The sequence below is a fragment of the Aquarana catesbeiana genome, linkage group LG09 (genome assembly GCF_042186555.1).
Source record: "Aquarana catesbeiana isolate 2022-GZ linkage group LG09, ASM4218655v1, whole genome shotgun sequence".
Lineage (NCBI taxonomy): Eukaryota > Metazoa > Chordata > Amphibia > Anura > Ranidae > Aquarana > Aquarana catesbeiana.
The window spans coordinates 298,812,237-298,832,543 of NC_133332.1; the positions used below are offsets into that span (position 1 = coordinate 298,812,237).

General features: G+C 41.9%; 1 protein-coding gene across 1 annotated transcript in view; it reads right to left on the minus strand.

The window, feature by feature from the left end:
* HMCN2 (hemicentin 2) overlaps positions 1 to 20,307 on the minus strand; it is a 318,398-nt gene that overhangs the window by 111,466 nt on the left and 186,625 nt on the right. The window contains exons 30-34 of the mRNA XM_073600486.1: positions 11,619 to 11,773; positions 8,718 to 8,996; positions 4,492 to 4,773; positions 2,959 to 3,067; positions 1,102 to 1,271 (exon numbers count right to left, since the gene is read on the minus strand). Coding sequence (XP_073456587.1) covers positions 1,102 to 1,271; positions 2,959 to 3,067; positions 4,492 to 4,773; positions 8,718 to 8,996; positions 11,619 to 11,773 — 995 coding nt within the window. The remainder of the gene's footprint in view (positions 1 to 1,101; positions 1,272 to 2,958; positions 3,068 to 4,491; positions 4,774 to 8,717; positions 8,997 to 11,618; positions 11,774 to 20,307) is intronic.

Genomic DNA, 20,307 nt, shown 5'->3' on the forward strand with positions numbered 1-20,307 from the left:
TTAAATGTAACCTCTTTGGAAACATAAATCAAAAATATATTTTTAATTGAAGCATGCATAGTAGACCTTTACTTATATATGAGCCTTGAGTAGCTGCTAAGATCTACACTAATGCCGCGTACACACGATCGGTAATTCCGCCAGCAAAAGTCTGATGTGAGCTTTTGGTCGGAAATTCCGACCGTGTGTATGCTCCATCGGACTTTTGCTGACGGAATTTCTGCCAGCAAAAGATTGAGAGCAGGTTCTCTATTTTTTCATCAGAAATCGTAAATTCCATTAGTCTGTATGCAATTCCGACGCGCAAAAAAACACGCATGCTTAGAATCAAGTACGAGACGGAAGGACTCGGTCTGGATTAGCAGAAGGAGCCCAAAGGGTGGTGCGCTTCGTATGGAACTTCCCTTTTCTAGTGCAGTTGTACGTGTTGTACATCACCGCGTTCATGGCGGTCGATTCAGAGAACTTTTGTGTGACCATGTGTATGCAAGCCAAGCTTGAGTGGAAGGTTTTTCCGACGAAAATTCCGATCGTTTGTACGCAGCATTACAAGAAAGACCAAAGGAACCTTACAAGAAAGACCAAAGGATTCCATGAGTTGGAATGAGGGAGCTGCCACTGCAGACCTGAAAAAGCTAGTTGCATGGCTTTCTGTAGCTTCAAAACATTCTAAGCCACTGACCTGGAATGTGCATGCAGCAAGTGAAGTCAAAATTCCTGATCTGCATGTGTTTTGGGCCAGTGACTAAGAACATTCAAGAAGAGGGTCAACGGGACAGAGAAGGAACTAGCATGTTTAGAGGTGGGAGATAAGCCCTGTTTTTTTTACGATCATTCCCTTTAAACACAAATAGCTAGTGTTGTGTAATTATTTAAATGGATATAAAAAACAGGGCATATAAGGAAATACCTTATGAAGGTTGCAGCTGCTATTTATAAAGGGCACATAACTGAAAATAACTGTTCATCTGAAGGCACATGGAGGACGTTAAACACGGGTGCCGTACAGATGAAGTAGGCAGCATTGTCTTCTTGGTATAAGTATTAGGGAGAATAACCAGGGTGATGAAAAGGAAACAATTCCAGCACACATATTCTTACCTTGCACTAACACATTTACCATGGCCTCTGCAGAGCCGGCATCGCCTTCCGCTTTACATGTGTACCTCCCGCCATGTCCTGACTGTATGAGACTTATGGATAAAGTCCTTCCTCCATCTAATATCTCCAGACCATCCTGATTACTGACCGGGTGACCATTTCTTAACCACCTGTAAGGGTGTGGGGAAAACAGGGCTGTATTAAGGGATACAAACAGCTACCGCTCACCCCAATACATAGTAAACTAAGCACTACACCACACACTAGCCTCAGCATACACTGGGTTATAGAATTATTGGGCTTCAGATAAAGAGTGCATGACTTGAAAGTGTGCAGTTTCTATGGCCAACAAACACAAATCTTAGGACAATGCATGCCAGGGTATACCAGGGTGTTATTGGCACAGGATGAGAGGGGAAATCCATCCAATATGAATGCTGAATGCTCCAGTCAATAAAGCCAGACAGAGGTTGAACACTTTTTCCAAAAATTCCTTGAAGTTTGGCTTTAAACACTACACTTAAGTTGGCTATAGACATATCAAAATCCATTCAGTTCAGCAGGGACTGGCCAAATTTCAATCAGTGTGTGCCCGTCCCTGCTTGACAATAGATGATCATTTGATTGACTTCTGTTATAGGAGAACGTTGGAAAACTTTTTTCGATCAGCGGGTACAGGTGTCAGAATGCAATGTCCCAAGGGGTCGGGGTGTTGGGGTGGATTCCTCCATCTACCTTGTTTGTGTGGATGGAGGAAACTGGCTAAAAAAAAAAAAAAAAACTACCCATCTATGGCCAGCTTTAGGCTAGCACTCAAAATAGGCCTCTCTCTTGGTAAAGTGAATGTAAACGCAATCCTTACATTTTCATAAAAACGCCAACATGTTAATGTCATAGCAAAAAATATTTTCCAAATTTTTAAATCTTCAGATTTTATTAAACTATCTGGTGATAATACTGCCATGAATGTCCTTCTTGGTATAGGGTAACTCTGTCTCCCACTTTTGGTCGGGCGTTGTTAGCTTGTTACACAAGCAGCTTCTGATGGGGATCATAAGTGACTATTTCACACATTACCCAGACATGGGCTACTATTATTACTATCAGGAAACCTGCCCTGAGAAAAGCCATCACTAAGGCACACTGGATGCCGATGCGGCTCCCAGCAGGGGTCCTTTGCGTCCTGGTTCCAATTCGCAATAGTGTGAACCCAAGCCTCAAGTGTATCAGCAACATCAAGATGCAAAAAAAGTGAGGTAAGCTTAAAGTAGAACTGTAAGCAAAGCTTTTATTTCCATATTGGATAGAGTAAGGGAGGGTTATAACCCCTGTAACGTTTAGTATTTCCATCTTTGTCTCATTGTGGAGATTTCCCTTCACTTTCTGTCCCATAGCCAAAACAGGAAGTGAGGGGAAATGCCTGCAAATGAAGGGAATTTCTAGGGAACCCCCAGGTCATAAGAACTAGTGTCACCATTGGAAGATTTCTGCTCAATAACATTTCTGGGGACAACCTAAAATGTAGGATTTTCTTCTACTTTCACTTTCAATGATAATGGTAAACAGGACAAATAGAGAGGATGAATCTCCCTAATGGTGACACAGACAGCAAAAAACACTGACAGGTATTCTAATCTTTCTTCCCTCTATCTAAAACTAAAAAAAAAAAAAAAGTTTTGCCTTATTCTTTAAGACAAGTAACTTGCTAATAAAAAAAAATCTTATAGATAAAGTCATATTAAAAAGAATGCGTCCCCCCTCCCACCTTCCGCCACCACCACCTTCTTGTCCGAACTGGTATTATAGAAGATTTTCCTCTCTCCACATAAACCAGATAATCAAAAAAACAGCACTCACCACACTCTGGGAGTCGGGTGCCCGGTTGCATGGCAGGTAAGATCCAACGGGTCATTTACTATCACTGTCATGTGTTCAGCTCCGTCCCCAATCTGAACTTTTGGGGGAACTGAAAAAAAAAAAAGTTATGATCCAGTTAAAGTAGGACTACAAACAAAAAGCTAAATGTATATATTAAACACATGCATGTTTACTGTTCTGCCTGCTAAAGGATTTTGTGATTTATATACCTCTGCCACACTGTACATACAGGAGGTTGAACACTGCTTTCTTTTTTTGTTTTAAAGATATGTTTTATTAAGTTTTGCTTAAAAGTTATACAAAGTAAAAAAAGCAAAAAACAAAGAAAAACCCAATATAACACACTTAATTCTGGTTGAACAATGCAACTTTCTGCTTCAGCCTTCTGCCTCCAGCTTGTCCACTGTACAATGAATCAGCGCCATCACTCCTGTCCAATGATCGAAGAGAATATCTGAGGAAGCCTATCTTTGCAGTATGTAAGATATGCATAAGACTCAATGCACGTGTAATACTTATCAGCTCCTTTGTGCTGAGGTGTAAAAAACCCCTTCCTGTGCTTTTCAGGGAGCTGCATGTGCCAAGTAAGCCACCAATACTGTATGCACTTGGTAAATGCCAATGGCTCCTGCATCAGTGTTTACCTGCACATGTGTGTAGGGTGCTTCTTCTGCCCCGTACACACGGTCGGATTTTCCGCCGGAAAACGTTCGATGGGAGCTTGTTGTCGGAAATTCCGACCGTGTGTAGGCTCCATCGGAAATTTTCCATTGGAATTTCCGTCACACTAAATTTGAGATCTGGATCTCAAATTTTCCAACAACAAAATCCGTTTCGTGTGTACACAATTCTGACGCACAAATTTCCACGCATGCTCGGAATCAAGCAGAAGAGCCGCACTGGCTATTGAACTTTTCTCGGCTCGTCATACGTGTTGTACGTCACCGCGTTCTTGACGTTCGGAATTTCCAACAACTTTTGTGTGACCGTGTGTATGCAAGACAAGTTTGAGCCAACATCCGTCGGAAAAAATCCATGGATTTTGTTGTCAGAATGTCCGATCGTGTGTATGCAGCATTCTTAAACCCAAAATTGGCATGTACAGGGAGAAATGCCCTACACGCATACGTGGGTAAATGCTGATGTAGAAGCCATCTGGGTTTACTCAAGCATGACCACATTCAACCAATTTTATTAGCGGCTCTCTGGGGCCCCAGGAAGCACTGGGTGTTTTACTTCTTAGCACACAGGAGCTGTTAAGCATCCATGTACATGAAGTCTAAATCACAAGACTGGATGCATAGAATACAAAATCCCTTGGCAGGTAAAACTGAAAACATACACTAAATGTAATCAATATATGTTTAGCTGTCTATTTGGAGTTCCTCTTACAATTTGTATTGGACTCGTCAGGAGCCAAAAGCTGCTCAGAAAATGCACATCAGACTGACATTTACAAGCTAAGATTAAAAATTGCCTGTGTGTACTTGGGAGTACTTTTCCATATCTTACCAAGAACCTCCACAGAGTACTTCAGGGTGGTCTCCCCGGCCAAGCTGATTGCAACACAAGTAAAGACGCCCTGGGTGCTCTCAGCCACTGCAGCAATGTGTAGGGTCCGACCACCATCCTTTATCTGCAGTCCATCTCTCACAGATACCAGGAGTCCATCTTTCAGCCAGGAGAGAACTGGTGGAGGATGACCAGTTGCAGAGCACTCTAGGTCAAGAGGATGACCCACAATGGCTTTAATGTTCAGTGGGTTTTCTCCAGCACCCTCAATGCCTGGAGAAACTAAATAGACACAGTTTATCAATTATGTGATATTCATTGAATTACAATATAAACATTACTATATTTGTTAGAGACAAAACCAAAGACAGAAGACTTCATACACCCACAGGGCATAAAAACAACAGTTCTAGGCACCAATATCTACACTATATTGAAAAAAGTATTGGGATGCCTGCCTTTACATGCACATAAGCTTTAATGGCATCCCAGTCTTATGCCCTGTACACACGATAGGATTTTCCAATGGAAAATGTGTGATAGGACCTTGTTGTCGGAAATTCCGACCGTGTGTAGGCTCCATCACACATTTTCCATAGGAATTTCCGACACACAAAGTTTGAGAGCTTGCTATAAAATAAAATCCGTTGTCAGAAATTCCGATCGTGTGTACACAAATCCGATGCACAAAGTGCCACGCATGCTCAGAATAAATAAAGAGACGAAAGCCATTGGCTACTGCCCCGTTTATAGTCCCGACGTACGTGTTTTACATCACCGCGTTCAGAACGGTTGGATTTTCCGACAAGTTTGTGTGACCGAGTGTATGCAAGACAAGTTTGAGCCAACATCCGTCAGAAAAAATCCATGGATTTTGTTGTCGGAATTTCCAATCAATGTCCGACCGTGTGTACAGGGCATAAGTCTGTAGGGTTCAATATTGAGTTGGCCCATCCTTTGCAGCTATAACAGCTTCAACTTTTCTGGGAATACTGTCTACAAGGTTTAGGAGTGTGTCTATGGGAATGTTTGACCATTCTTCCAGAAGTGCATTTGTGAGGTCAGGCACTGATGGTGGACAAGAAGGCCTGGCTTGCAGTTTACACTCTAATGCCCCGTACACACGGTCGGATTTTCCGATGGAAAATGTCCGATCGGAGCGTGTTGTCGGAAATTCCGACCGTGTGTGGGCTCCATCGGACATTTTCCATCGGATTTTCCGACACACAAAGTTGGAGAGCAGGAGATAAAATTTTCCGACAACAAAATCCGTTGTCGCAAATTCCGATCGTGTGTACACAAATCCGACGGACAAAGTGCAACGCATGCTCAGAATAAATAAAGAGATGAAAGCTATTGGCCACTGCCCCGTTTATAGTCCCGACGTACATGTTTTACGTCACCGCGTTTAAAACGATGGGATTTTCCGACAACTTTGTGTGACCGTGTGTATGCAAGACAAGTTTGAGCCAACATCCGTCGGAAAAAATCCTAGGATTTTGTTGTCGGAATGTCCGAACAAAGTCCGACCGTGTGTACGGGGCATAATTGAGCCCAAAGGGGTTCTATCGGGTTGAGGTCAGGACTCTGTAGACCAATCAAGTTCCTCCACCCCAAACTTGCTCACCCATGTCTATATGGACCTTGCTTTGGTCCAAATAATTTGGTTACATACAAAGCCATCGAGTCCAACCTGTGTGTGCTTTTATGTTAGTATTACATTGTATATCCCTGTATGTTATGGTCATTCAGGTGCCTATCTAATAGTTTTTTGAAATTATCTATGCTCCCTGCTGAAACCTCTACCAAGTTTAAGGTTAAACAAATTCTCTTTTAATTTTAGTGAATGGCAGCGTGTCTTCTTAAATTCTCTTTCGCGGAAGAGTTTTATCCCTATTGTGGGGTCACCAGTACGGTATTTGTACATTGAAATCATATCCCCTCTCAAGTGTCTCTTCTCCAGAGAGAATAAGTTCAGTGCTTGCAGTCTTTCCCCATAGCTGAGATCCTCCAGTCCCTTTATTAGCTTTGTTGCCCTTCTCTGAACTATAGTACATCCTTCCTGAGGACTGGTGCCTAGAACTGGACGGCATACTCCAGGTGTGGCCGGACCAGAACCTTGTAAAGTTGGAGAATTATCATTTTATCTCTGGAGTTAATCCCCTTTTTAATGCATGATAAAACTCTGTTGGCTTTGCTTGCAGCAGCTTGGCATTGCATGCCATTGCTGAGCCTATAATCTACTAGGACCCCCAGGTCCTTTTCCATCCTAGATTCCCCCAGAGGTTCTCCCCCTAGTGAGTAGATTGCATTCATGTTTTTGCCACCCAAATGCATTATTTTACATTTTTCTACATTGAACCTCATTTGCCATGTATTAGCCCACCCCATTAATTTGTTCAGATCTTCTTGCAAGGTTTCCACATCCTACGGAAAAGTTATTGCCCTGCTTAGCTTAGTATTGCCTGCAAATACAGAGATTGAGCTGTTTATCCCACCCTCCAGGTCGTTTATGAATAAATTAAATAGGCGGAGGGGAGATTATGGTGTGAGGCTGTTTTTCAGAGGTTGGGCTTGGCCCCTTAGTTCCAAAGAAGGGAACTCTTAAGGCGTCAGAATACCAAGATATTTTGGACAATTTCATGCTCCCAACTTTGTGGGAACAGTTTGGGGATGGCCCCTTCCTGTGCCAACGTGACTGCACACCAGTGCACAAAGCAAGGTCCATAAAGACATGGATGAGCAAGTTTTGGGTGGAGTCCTGACCTCAATCTGATAAAACACCTTTAGGATGAATTAGAGTAGAGACTTCTCGTCCACATCAGTGCCTGACCTCACAAATGCGCTTCTGGAAGAATGGTCAAACATTCCCATAGACACACTCCTAAACCTAGTGGACAGCCTTCCCAGAAGAGTTGAAGCTGTTATAGCTGCAAAAAAGGGTGGGCCAAATTAATATTGAACCCTATGGACTAAGACTGGGATGCCACGTGTGTGTAAAGGCAGGCGTTGCAAAACTTTTGGCAATATAGTGTATATGGTATACATGTATTTATTTTACAGGACTATGGAGAAGTAGGGCAGCAGCCTGGGGATAGGGGTGTCATGCAAAAGCCCAATTCCAGTCAAACTGTTTTACAGTTTTTGATACAGTAGTGAGGAGTTATAACTTATGTTGAGTTTTTATTGTTCACTGTGTCCTTCTAGGAGAGATCCCCACCACTTCCTTTCCCAGAGACATTACAGGTAGTGAGAAGAAACCTCCCCAAACTGAGGGAATATTCTACTTTTATCAGATGTTGCTGAAAAAGTTGGCAACAATGCCATGAGGGTCAGTATCTTCATGCGATTTGTACATTCTCTATATGATTTATTACCTAAAGGCATAGTCCACCTTTTGGAAAAAAAATAATACATGCACCCACTCTGATAAAAGAAAAAATGTGTATTTATATACATTTTTTGCCTTCAGGCCTGCAGAATATTGCAACCGCGATTAGTACATCATAGGTGCACTACATGGGCTCCTACAGACTCTACCCATACTCCCAGGTCCAGGTCCATATGGGGCTGGAGAAAGCAACCAATGGACTATAAGTGCAGTGATGTCACTCCACTTGTGCTCCATTGACATCCACAATTCCCTCTGCCATGGTAGCAGATGGGACTTGTTTGCTTCCAAAACACAGATCTCTGGATGACACGGATGTGCGGTCAGTGGCACACACAGCTTCTTTAAAAGAAAACAGACTACTGCAGGGAGAAGCACCTTGTGATTCAACTAATTGGGGGGAGGCTTGGTTTGAGGGTAGGGGGTTGGGGAATGTGATCACATTCCATGTTACATATTAAATAAGGGTGTAACATTAAACATGATCACAAAAGTGGACTAAGGCCTTAAAGCCCAATTCTATCCAAATGGTTCATTATGTCTTGGATTGAGTGGAGTAGCGTTAGAGTCTCCCTATTGCAAAGAGTTACTCCCTGGCAGGACAGGAAAAGTTGGAAATCTTTTTTTAATGGGGACACAGATAGAATATTCCCCACTCTATCAAAAAAAAAAAAAAAATGTTTTATACAAGTTAGACTATAATCTGAAAACATAGAAAGCAGAGAAGTAAATTGGGTTCTGCGTTCATTAGCCCTACTTACTTGAATTATCTCAATTATTTATAAATGAGCCCTAGTCAGTAGTAAATGCCAGCCTGACCAGTAGAGGAACCTACCAAAAACCTCCAGCAGGTATGTTTTTTCAACAGTGCCAGCATGGTTAGTGGCTTTGCAGGTATATGTGCCAGCATCAGAGAGCTGCACCCGATTCAACTGCAAACTCCTTCCACTGTCCCTGTAGGAGGCCCTGGAGCTGGACACGATTGGTCGTTTATCCTTAAACCATGTGATGCTGGGAGGCGGAGAGCCCTTGGCTTCACACTTTAGTACCACAGAGCCATGCAGCAGAGAGGCCACTGTTGTTGTCTCATTAGATGACCAGACAGTGGGTGGTGCTGTAGTAAAAAAAAAAAAGAAAAAAGAATACTTTAGACAACATTTATGTAGAATTTAGACATACACATGCTTTAAAATATTTGTATTTATTTTGTTTTAAACAATAAATCAGATTTATGTAGTACCAAGAAAACGATTTAACAAAATGCTGTTAAATTACTTAATTAAACAGGGGTTGTCCTTGGAAATATGATAAAGTTTGGTCCCTTTGGACTTCCAGTTAATGTGCCTTTTGGTGCTTCCAAATGGATTATGAGATGGAATGCATTGGACAGAGTAATGTGTCTGTGCTTTTTGGCCCTTGTTTTATATATATATATATATATATATATATATAATTTTTTTTTATTATTATTATTTTAATGTGAATTCATTCTGGCTTACAGACCCCCCTATTGGCTCCTGCTGCTGTCACTCAAAACCTGCGAGCAGAGAGCTGGGGGTGGGGCCGAGCTACGCTGTGTGTCCAAATAGACGCACACAACCCAGATCGAGCGGCTTGCTATGGGGGCACTAAGAAGGGAGTTGGAGCCCAGAGCACCGGTAGGGGACCCCAGAAGAGGAGGATCCAGCCCGCTCTGTTCAAAACCATTGCACAGAGCAGGTAATTATAACATATTTGTTGTTAAAAAAAAAAAGCTTTGCAATCACTTTAAACACTTAAAGACCAGCTGCTGCAGTCGTACTGCAGCAGGTTGGCTCTCCTGGGCGAATCGCCATCATTGTAAGGCGGCCTGTGGGGCAACGCCAGGGTCGATGCGCGTGGCTGCGATGTCCGTCGGCCACCCGTGATCGCTCCTAAGAGAGATAGAACGGGGATCTGTCAATGTAAACAGACAGATCCCTGTTCTGTCAGGGGAGGAGAGACAGATCTGCTGTTCCTAGTGATCAGGAATAGCGATCTCTCTCCTCCTCTACTCAGTCCCACCCCCCCCCCCAGTTAGAAACACCTCCCAGGGAACACTTAGCTCCTTGATCTCCCCTTAGTGTTAACCCCTTCCCGATGGACACAGAGGTAATCAGATGTAAACAAACATGCGTCGGTTTAACCCCACGTTCACATTGGCGTGGCCGCGATGTCTGCCGGCTACCCGCGATCGCTCCTGAGAGAAACAGAACGAGGATCTGTCAATGTAAACAGACAGATCCCCATTCTGTAAGGGGAGGAGAGACAGATCTGCTCTTCCTAGTGATCAGGAACAGCGATCTCTCTCCTCCTTCAGTCAGTCCCCTCTCCCCACAGTTAGAAACACCTACCCTAGGGAACACTTAACCCCTTGATCGCCCCCTAGTTTCAAAAGTGTCTGATCTGTCCGCCGTAATGTCGCAGTCCCGCTAAAAATCGCTGATCACCACCATTACTAGTAAAAAATGCTGTAAATCTATCCCCTATTTTGTGGCCACTATAACTTTTGCGCAAACCAATCAATATATGCTTTTTGCAATTTTTATTTACCAAAAATATGTAGAAGAATACATATTGACCTAAACTGAGGAAAAAAATTGTTTTTTTTTTATTTTTTTGAGGGATTTTTATTATAGCAAGAAGTAAAAAATATTGGGTTTTTTTTGTTTATAGCACAAACCCCCCCCCCCCCCCCCCGCAGAGGTGATTAAATACCTACAAAAGAAAGCTCTATATTTGTGAGGAAAAAAAGGACATAAATTTTATTTGGGTACAACGTTGCATGACTGCACTATTGTCTGTTAAAGCGTTGCAGTGCCATATTGCAAAAAATGGCCTGGTCATTAAGGGGGGCAAATCCTTCCCGTCCTTAAGTGGTTAAACAAGAATTCTGATCAGTTTCAGTAGGATACAACTGCAATCATGCGCTATTGCTTGTCTCTTCGGTTTTAATGGATCAGCTCTATAGCTTCTTAGAATAAATAGTTATGGATGTAAAGTGTATTAATAGCCCAAACTTTGTTTTGTTTGGTATGGATAGAGAAAGGGACATTTAAACTGGAGGTCGGCAACATGTTGATCATGATCTAACAATCAACCATAGCTATGTTGGGGAATGGAAGGTTTTGGAACTTGGTCCTGGTTTCCCCACCACTGTGCATTGTCTACAGACTGCAATTCACACAGTGTCCACTAGGTGGGAGAATAACACTGACATACTGAAATGATCTTCCCTTTCCAACAGTATATAGACTGTATGTATATGAACCATTGCTTATTACCCAGTCACCCTGGATATCAACAGAATTACTATCAAACTTCCGTACGGAAATTTAAGAAAAATCGTTTGCCATTGCATTTATTAGTACCATTATGAATGCAACAATTTTTTGTATGAAAACCCTGAAAAAATGTTTGATTTCCATACCAATGTAAAGTATGATTTTTCCTGAATGAAAACCACATTCAGAGTTAGAATGTCATTGTCTGAGAAAAAAAAAAAAAAGAATTCTTCTCCAATGCTTTTCCTTGTTACTAAATTCGATCGTCATTGACCCCATTACAAAATGTGTTTCGAAAATGATTTTTTTCTTTCCTAAATTAAATTTTACTGATGTATGGACAGCTTCATTTTACACAAGGCACATGTGTTTCTCTTTCAGAATGGAGATTGGAAGTTTTTTCTGTACCAACTCTTGTATTCCAGGAAACTTACTGAGTATCTTGAGGTTGAAGTCTTTGACTTGTTGTCCAGCATGGTTAAAAGCGAGGCATTGGTATCTGCCCTGGTGGGAGAGCTTGGTGCCGTTCAGCCGGAGTATTTGTTCCTCTTCTACCAGCTGAAGGGTCGAGTCCCCGGGTGTCAGGGGCCTACAGCAAGGAAATTAAAAAATGGGTCAATATCCCCTTACAAACAGCATTCCAACACGTTACAATCTGATTATGCAATCTCCCTAATGGTGGCCATGCAGGCTTCAATAAATAACTGATTTCTTTTCTGATCAATCTTTTCCAAAAGGAGTAATCAATCTATAATTCAATCGATAAGCCACAAACGGGGGAGTGGATTTTGAGATCTGATCGTATGTTACAATCATAATTTATCAATTGCATCTCTTGTTTCCGCCATGATCTGATTGATCGAAATATAATCACATTTATGTACAAAGCATTGCATTGCTGCCAATTGATGCACAGCCGTCAATATTATTCCGGCCTAGCAAGTTGACTTAGTTTGATCTAGACATGTGCAGAGTGAAAAAATGTGATTAGTTTACTTTCGATTCGGGCATTTACATAAATTCCTTAAATTCATTTAATTTTTTTTTCCGGAATTTGTTTAGTTTATTTGAACTCAATTTAAATTTTCCGAATTCGGACGAATTGAATTTAATTCGACCGAATTCGCTAAATTATAACTTATTCTTTTCCAAAATTCGAATTTTGGAAAATGGTTATATTCTTTTTATTCCATTCTATTCTTTTTTCTATACTTTTCTATTCTATTCCAATTTATTCTATTTAAAATTAGAATTTCGGGAAGATGGTTATATTCTATTTTATTCTAATCTATTCTTTTCTATTTAAATTCAAATGTATTCTATTTGAATTTTGGAAAATGGTTATATTCTATTTTAATCTATTCTATTGTTTTTTCTATTCTATTCAAATTCAAATTTATTCCATTTGAATCTGAACATTTCAGAAGATGGTTATATTCTATTTTATTCTATTCTATTTTTTTTCTATTCTATTATTTTCTATTTTATTCTATTCTTTTCTATTCTATTCCAATTCAAATTTATTCTATTTGAAATTTGAATTTCAGAAGATGGTTATTTTCTTCCTATTTTATTCTATTCTATTCCTTTATTTTAATTGTAGAAAATGATTCCCCCAATTGGGACTTTTAAGGCAGAATGTGAAAAACAGTAAAGATATATAACAATAATTTTAAAAAGTATACAATTTTTTATTTTAATTGATAAAAGAAAGTTATGGTCTAAACTACATCAAATGATGGCATCAAAGATACATATACTAAGAGCACCCTAAAGCTCGGACCAATTAGAGCAGGGATTTGCAATTAGTGGACCTCCAGCTGTTGCAGAACTACAAGTCCCATGAGGCAAAGCAAGACTCTGACAGCCACAAGCATGACAGCCAGAGGCAGAGGCATGATGGGACTTGTAGTTTTGCAACAGCTGGAGGTCCGCTAATTGCATATCACTGAATTAGAGCATCATGTTGGCCCTGATACAGTGAAGGGCCAAAATTCTTGTGGATGTTCACCGAGCAACCCTACGCATTTTGGAAATGTATGTTCCTTCCTTCTTCAGGGAAAGAGATGGGTGCATATGTATAGAATCATCATAAGTATAAAATAAATATATGCAGCAATGGTATGCTCCAACAGACGCGTGGCCAAGCACATCAAGACCAAACAGAGTGGTGCCAGGTCCCCAGGTTCCTGCACATACACAGACCGTACTTAAATAGGGGATGTATGTATATTACCCACGAAAACTGGGAATTTTGTCCACCAGGTCATCAGACGTGTACTGGTCGGTGGAAAATTACCACTTGTGAACTAAATTCCCATTTTTTTGTGGGTAATATACATACATCCCCTATTTACTGATTTTTTTTTTTTTATCAGGGCGGGCCAATGAGTTGAGGAGCTCAAGTGCCTCTCCCCTCCCATGTAGGTAAATGGGAGGGGAGGGGGTTGTTATTGAAGTTCCTCTTTAGGCCTGGTTCACACCTATGTGTTTTTTAGTGCTTTTTGCAGAAACGCACTACAGTCCCTTTAACATGGTTTCCTATGGGACACATACACATCTATGCTTTTTTCAACCGCTGCGTTCTTTGAAAGGGTCAGGGACTTTGCCGACCAGCCGCCATCGTTATACGGTGGCAGGTTGGCTCTCCTGTGCGAATTGCCGTAGCTGTATGCAGCGGGAGCGTGCACGCGGGTCGAGCGGACTCAATGTTGTATATAAAAGTACATTTTATATACATCTATATAGATCAGACCAAAATGAGGGACAAATGAGAAGGACAGAGGGGCATTGCTCCAAATCAGGGACAGTTGGGAGCTATGCAGTAAGTATAACATGCTTATTATTGTTTTAGAGAAAAAACAGACTTTACAAACACTTTAAAGTTGGCCATACACTGTTAGTCCTTTTTTTTGTTCATCCATTGGCTGAACATAAGCAAGCTAAATGTCATTCAGTTTGGGTTCACATCTACTTTTAACTAACTCAGGCTGGCTGGTATTACAAATGGTATATATGTGATATTTTGCAGTTTAGCAAAAAAAAAAAAAAAAAAGGAATTCAAGAACTAGTTGAACAAATTTGAAAAGTGCTGATGTCAGGGGCCTCCGTAATTTGGATGATAAGTTTCCCAGGTAAAGGTTATATCACAGTATGAGAAGCACTAATGTAAAAATCACATTATTAGGCCCTATACTAAAAGGATCTACATTGTTAGCTGGAAGAAAGACGAGGTCCTGTGTAGTTCAGTATTGTTCCCATTATTGATATGTGTGTGCCAGAAGAGCCTGTGGGGATCCTCTGTTATGACTTCACGCTTCTGTTTCTAGGGAGGGTCCGTCTCCCATGTTCCCCCATCATTCCTGACAATGAGAAGTGTGCAGCAGCAGCTGGAGCTCACAGGTGTGCTAGACTCATCCCATTGGGCTCTGTCCGCTAGGCAGAGCGCATGTTGTGTTATCCTTTTTTTTAATCAAAAAATTATTTTAAGCTCAGATGAATTTCCAGCTTAAAGAGAAAAAAAAAGAACAAAAAAAAAAAACAAAAAAAAACGAACAAACAATCTTACTCACCTAGATAGTTGCAGCATAGATCAGATGGTGCAGCTGTCCCCCGCCTGCTCTACACCGAACACTGAGTGCTCGGGTCTCAGGTCCGCTCTGAGCACAGGGTGGCATAGCTCCCAACTGTCCCTGATTTCGAGGGACTGTTCCTGATTTGGAGCAATGTCCCTCTTTCCTCCTCATTTGTCCCTCATTTTGGTCTGATCTATATAGTTGCATATAAAATAAACTTTTTATCTTTCAAAAAGTGTTTCCCAGCGCTATACCTTTTATCCAAATTCTAAATAGCTGCATTTGTAAACGTTAAAAGCCAATATAAAGGAATAGTAGTGGTAAAAAAAAAGCCCTTGTAGATTTAATTAACCTTTTTTTTTGGTTAATTCACCTTTAAGGGGGTGTGGCAGGGGGCGTGTCCTATGCCTACATACATTTGCCATTAGGTGTCCCTCATTCCCATCTCAAAATATTGGGAGGTATGGGGTGGTAACTGTCAATCGATATTCTGTGCTCTGCCCCTCCAGCGCTCACTGGACTGTGGAGGGGGCCGGGGCAGCTGGCTCACCTGTAGGTGGGGTGCAGTGCGGTGCGAAGGCAATAATTCACATAGTCAGGTGCGATATAAAACTTTTTTTTTTTTATGTGGTGCTGCAACAGTTCACAATAGACCCAGTGGGACAGCTACCCAGCAGAGCACACTCACAATTTCCAATAACATGAAGAAGCAGGTTCCAGCCCAACCAATAGCATCTGTTGGAAGGGGACAGAATGCGGCCTGGCCATCTTGTGCCCAATCAGGAAAGGTATCCACAGAGATGAGGCCCTAAGTTTTCCCTCCTCATGGGGAACCATTCCCTATCGCTAGTACTGTCCCTCACAGGTGGGGTACCTTTCCCTACACTGCCCACTCACATAAAGCAAGCCAAACCCAGGGGCTAGGATCTTAAATAGACTCTGCCACACCTAAGATGGCCACCAGTCATATGGGCGGCCAGTATCCAATTAAATCAATGCCCCAGTGACTCAGGAAACCATAGAGGAACCCTGTTCCCCGTGACTTCCTTTCCCTCTGCGTTGCCACAGCATTTGAGCGCCACCTGCACTGGAGACAGGAGACTGCACCTGCCTACAGACTGGATCTGTAACATCAGTCGACAGTGGGCTTTAGTCAGCTGTCAGCTGAAACTGGGTAACAGAAGCGCAGAACTACAGTAAGTCTACTCCTGTGACCCAAAGGAAGTGTATATAGCCAAAAGAGCTTTGGCCATACTTCTCCTTTAAAGCGAAGTTCCGCCAAATTAAAAAAAAAAAAAATCAGCAGCTACAAATACTGCAGCTGCTGACTTTTGAAATATGGACACCTACCTGTCCAGGTCACCCGCGATGTCGGCACCCGAAGCCGATCTGTCCCTCAGCTTTCGGGTGGAGGCGCCGCCATCTTTGGTAAGGGAATCAGGAAGTGAAGCCTTGCAGCTTCACAGCCTGGTTCCCTACTGTGCATGCGCGAGTCGCTGGTCCCTGCTGTCTTCTGGGACCTGTGTGCCTCCCAGAAGACAGCGGGGGGGGGGGGGGGGTAAGGGGAGGAGGTGCCAGATATGGGATAGATATCCGCGGATACTGCGGCTATCTATGCCCGGAAGTGGGAGCAAATACCTGGATCATACAGGTATCTGCCCTCCCTCCTAAAGGTGCCAAATGTGACACTGGAGGGAGGGGGGATTTTGAAAAGCGGAAGTTCCATTTTTGGGTGGAAGTCCGCATTAAGGGGGATCGGTAAAAATACATCCCAGCTGCCTACTTTTACTGCCCCCTTATCTATCCAAATCTGACCGCTTTCTATAGTGAAATTCTTACCTCCAGCTCCATCACCCCCCCTTGTCTCCCGCAGCCTTGGTAACATAAGCACCGCACACCTGCCATGTGTTATACAGGATATGAGGGGATAATAGACATCCAGCTTGTCTCCCCCACCTCCTTAATGACACCTTGCTGAGTGAGAACAGTCAACATGAAAGCAGGAGAAGCACTTTCCCTGGGAAGAAGATGATAAATGCACACAGATGTGGAGTGTACATGGTAGTGTATGGGGGATGTCTGCAAACCAACAGCTGATGCATGTTAACTCCTAGTGCTGGAGAACATTAAATTGGATGCAACTGAGTATTGACTTAAATGGCAAGCCAAGCTAAATAAACAGCTGAACCAATGAAAATCTGAAATATAAAAGGTCTATTTAACTGGCAAAGGATGTTTAAGAAATGCACATACTCTTGTAATCTCCCGATGTTGTGTTATATGACTGCACAACCTAAAAGCCCATACACATGATCAGAATATCGTACAAAAAATACAGCTTTCAAAGCGATCGTACGATAATCTGATCCTTAGTACACAGCTTTCGTCCGAAATTTTCCAAAATAACAAATACGAAAATTTTTCTCATACAATACAAGATCATACGATTTATGCTTAATCGGGACAGTTTTCATCCGAAAATACATTACAAATACATTGCATTCGTTCCAAATTTTTATTTCGTCGTATGGGAGTTTTCGTACTTTAGCAACCTATTTGTTTTCGATATGAGACTAACATGCAGTGTTAATTTTGGCAGCAAATTTCGATTTAGTTTTAGTCTTAGGACTAAAATGGCATTTTAGTTTTAGTCCCATTTTAGTCTTCTGCAATTGTTTTAGTTTTAGTCATATTTAGTCGACTAAATCTCCACTACATTTTAGTCGACTAAAATGTTCTACCTTTGAGTCGACTAAAATCTCCACTACATTTTAGTCGACTAAAACTCATTTTAGTCGTCTGAAATCGAATGGGTGTAATTAAATTGTAATGCATTAATTGACACTTCTCCACAATTTCCAAACTCATTATATATTACTGGAGTAAAAAACCTAATATGTTATTATTTAAGGTATTGAGGTAGGAACATGCACTAAAGACCAGTGTTAATTTTTGAAGTCAAATTTTTATTTAGTTTTAGTCTTTTGACTAAAATGTCATTTTAAGTTTAGTCCCATTTTAGTATTTTGACTAAAATGCCATTTTAGTTTTAGTCGTATTTTAGTCATCTCAATTGTTTTCGTTTTAGTTGTATTTTAGTCGACTAAAATAGTATTTACTTAGTTGACCAAAATGTTTTAGTAATTTTAGTCGACAAAATTAACACTGCTAGCATGCAAAAAAAAACCCGGAAGATGATTCTACTGATAATCGCATTGTGTGTACTAGACTTAAGGAGTCCAAAATTTTACAGTATCTGTCACTGTCCTGCCTTCTTCCTGCTCTTTATACTACACTGGCGATGACCACAGCACTCTCCTACATCTCTATCCCCTTGCAGAGCAGACACACCCACTGAATTCCAACTTTGGAACACACAGACAGATTTTAGGTAATTCCGCTATATAAATAAAAATAAATAATGCCTTTTTAGGAAATGCATATTATGAGTTACAGTGTCCTTTTAAGTGCCAGTTCCCACAGGGGCGACCTGTCAGGCGACTCAGCCGCCTGACAAGTCGCGCTCCATGCATTGTAATGGAACCGTTCTAATAGGAGCGACTCAAGTCTCTCCAACTTAGAAAAAGGTTCCTGTACTACTTTGGGGCGACTTCGGATCGGCTTGCATTGACTTCTATACAGAAGTCATTTTGCAAGCCACGCTGAAGTCGCGCTGTACAGGACAGCTTTAAAGTCGGATAAGAGCCAGGCGACTTTGAGGCCGCCCTTGAGTGAACCTAGACCTCAACCAACTTTATCCATCAAACAATGTGGGGCTAGTCAGTTGTGACTGATATATTATACTACTTACTATTACTATTTACTATTATACAGTGGGTGTTCTGTAGTGGTTTGTTCCCAGGCCCACTGTGCTAACCATTTCCCTGTGTATATGTAGAAGAGCTCTTCTAGTACCTACATCCTGATCCCTAAGGACACTGAGAATTGTATGCTATAGATACATTTTTTACTGCTTTCTTTTGGCACATTAAGCTGTGCTAATGAATCCCAATTAAACAGTCCAACTTTAGAGTTTAGGTATAGGCCCGTGCACACTGCTCCTCAGGGGTGGACATATTCTTGACATATGTAGGAGCGTGTTGCTGGCAGCCACTGTTCTGCTGAGTGCAGCCATCGTTTGAGCAGGTGTCAGCATGGAAAATGAGAAGGTCCATAGAGGAGCTATGATTAAATCCCTTGGAGGCAGAAACCCGCTAACAGATTGCTTTTAAGGCTGTTACAGTAAAGTAAAGATTGTGAGGATGATGCTGTGCTGGATATTTGCATTGATCATATAATCCACAAATCTCCTTACTCACTTCTTGGTTGGCTGCCAGAGGAAAACACGGCAATCACCTGATTGCTGTTTTATTTATTTCAGGTCCTTATATAGCGCCGTCAATTTACGCAGCGCTTTACATATACATTGTACATTCACATCGGTCCCTACCCTCAAGGAGCTTACAATTTAAGATCCCTAACTCACATTCATATACTAGGGCCAGTTTAGACAGAAGCCAATTAACCTACCAGCATGTCTTTGGAGTGTGGGAGGAAACCCACGCAGGCACAGGGAGAACATGCAAACTCCAGGCAGGTATTGTTGTTACCCCGGGTGTCAAGGAAACCCTGCCGAGGACTGACTTGTCCTCTGTACTGGGCTTCTGGTGACCATTTTGCTGGAGCGATATATAGTCCCTGCTGTGTTATTTTTGGCCACCCTGCAGTAGGGTTGCCACCTGTCCAGGATTCTGAATTATGTGTCCGGGTTTCAGTCCACCTGAAACCCAGACCCATTATTCAGACAGGAATATGTCTCAGAACTGGGCTTGACAAGAGGGTGAGGGGGCACTATGTGTGCCTCATTACTTTTCTCTTTGGAGTGCCCAAATATGTCCCAGGTCTGTGATAATCCTATAGTGTATACTAAAACAAAATAAAATTTACTGTGTGCCACAAAAGTGTCTGGATTTGGCTTGAAGAAAAAGTGGCAACCCTACCCTGCAGTGTGTGTAGTTGAGGTAGGACCAGAGGACCTCTGGTGAGGGAAAGCTAGGTTCAGCATAGGGAAAGGTTCCTGTGGAGGAGGGTCAGCTTAGGGTTGATCCTGTAACCCCTGGAAACAACCTTGTTGGGGTAGGACCTTTCTGCAAGCCTGCATCTGAGTCAGTGCAAGCCTGAGAGGCCCTGTTTAGGGAGCAATCCAGGAGCATACTGTCACGTGTAAGTCTGCCTATTATAATGGCGTTGTTACTGAACTGTAAAAATGCCTTATGGTACACACAAGTAATCTGGTATCACCACTGCATTGCTGTACTGTTTGTTATTCAGTACATAAACTGGAAAACCTCTGGAAGACACCTCACCTGGTCTCTTTAAATTATTGCCATTCAGTTAGCCCTGCCCATATGGAGGTTGCACAACAAGGACCCTGTGAGCGTTAGGGGCCAATAAAGACTATACTCCTAGATTGTAAGCTCTAACGAGCAGGGCCTTCTGATTCCTCCTGTATTGAATTGTATTGTAACTGTACTGTTGTAAACTGCAC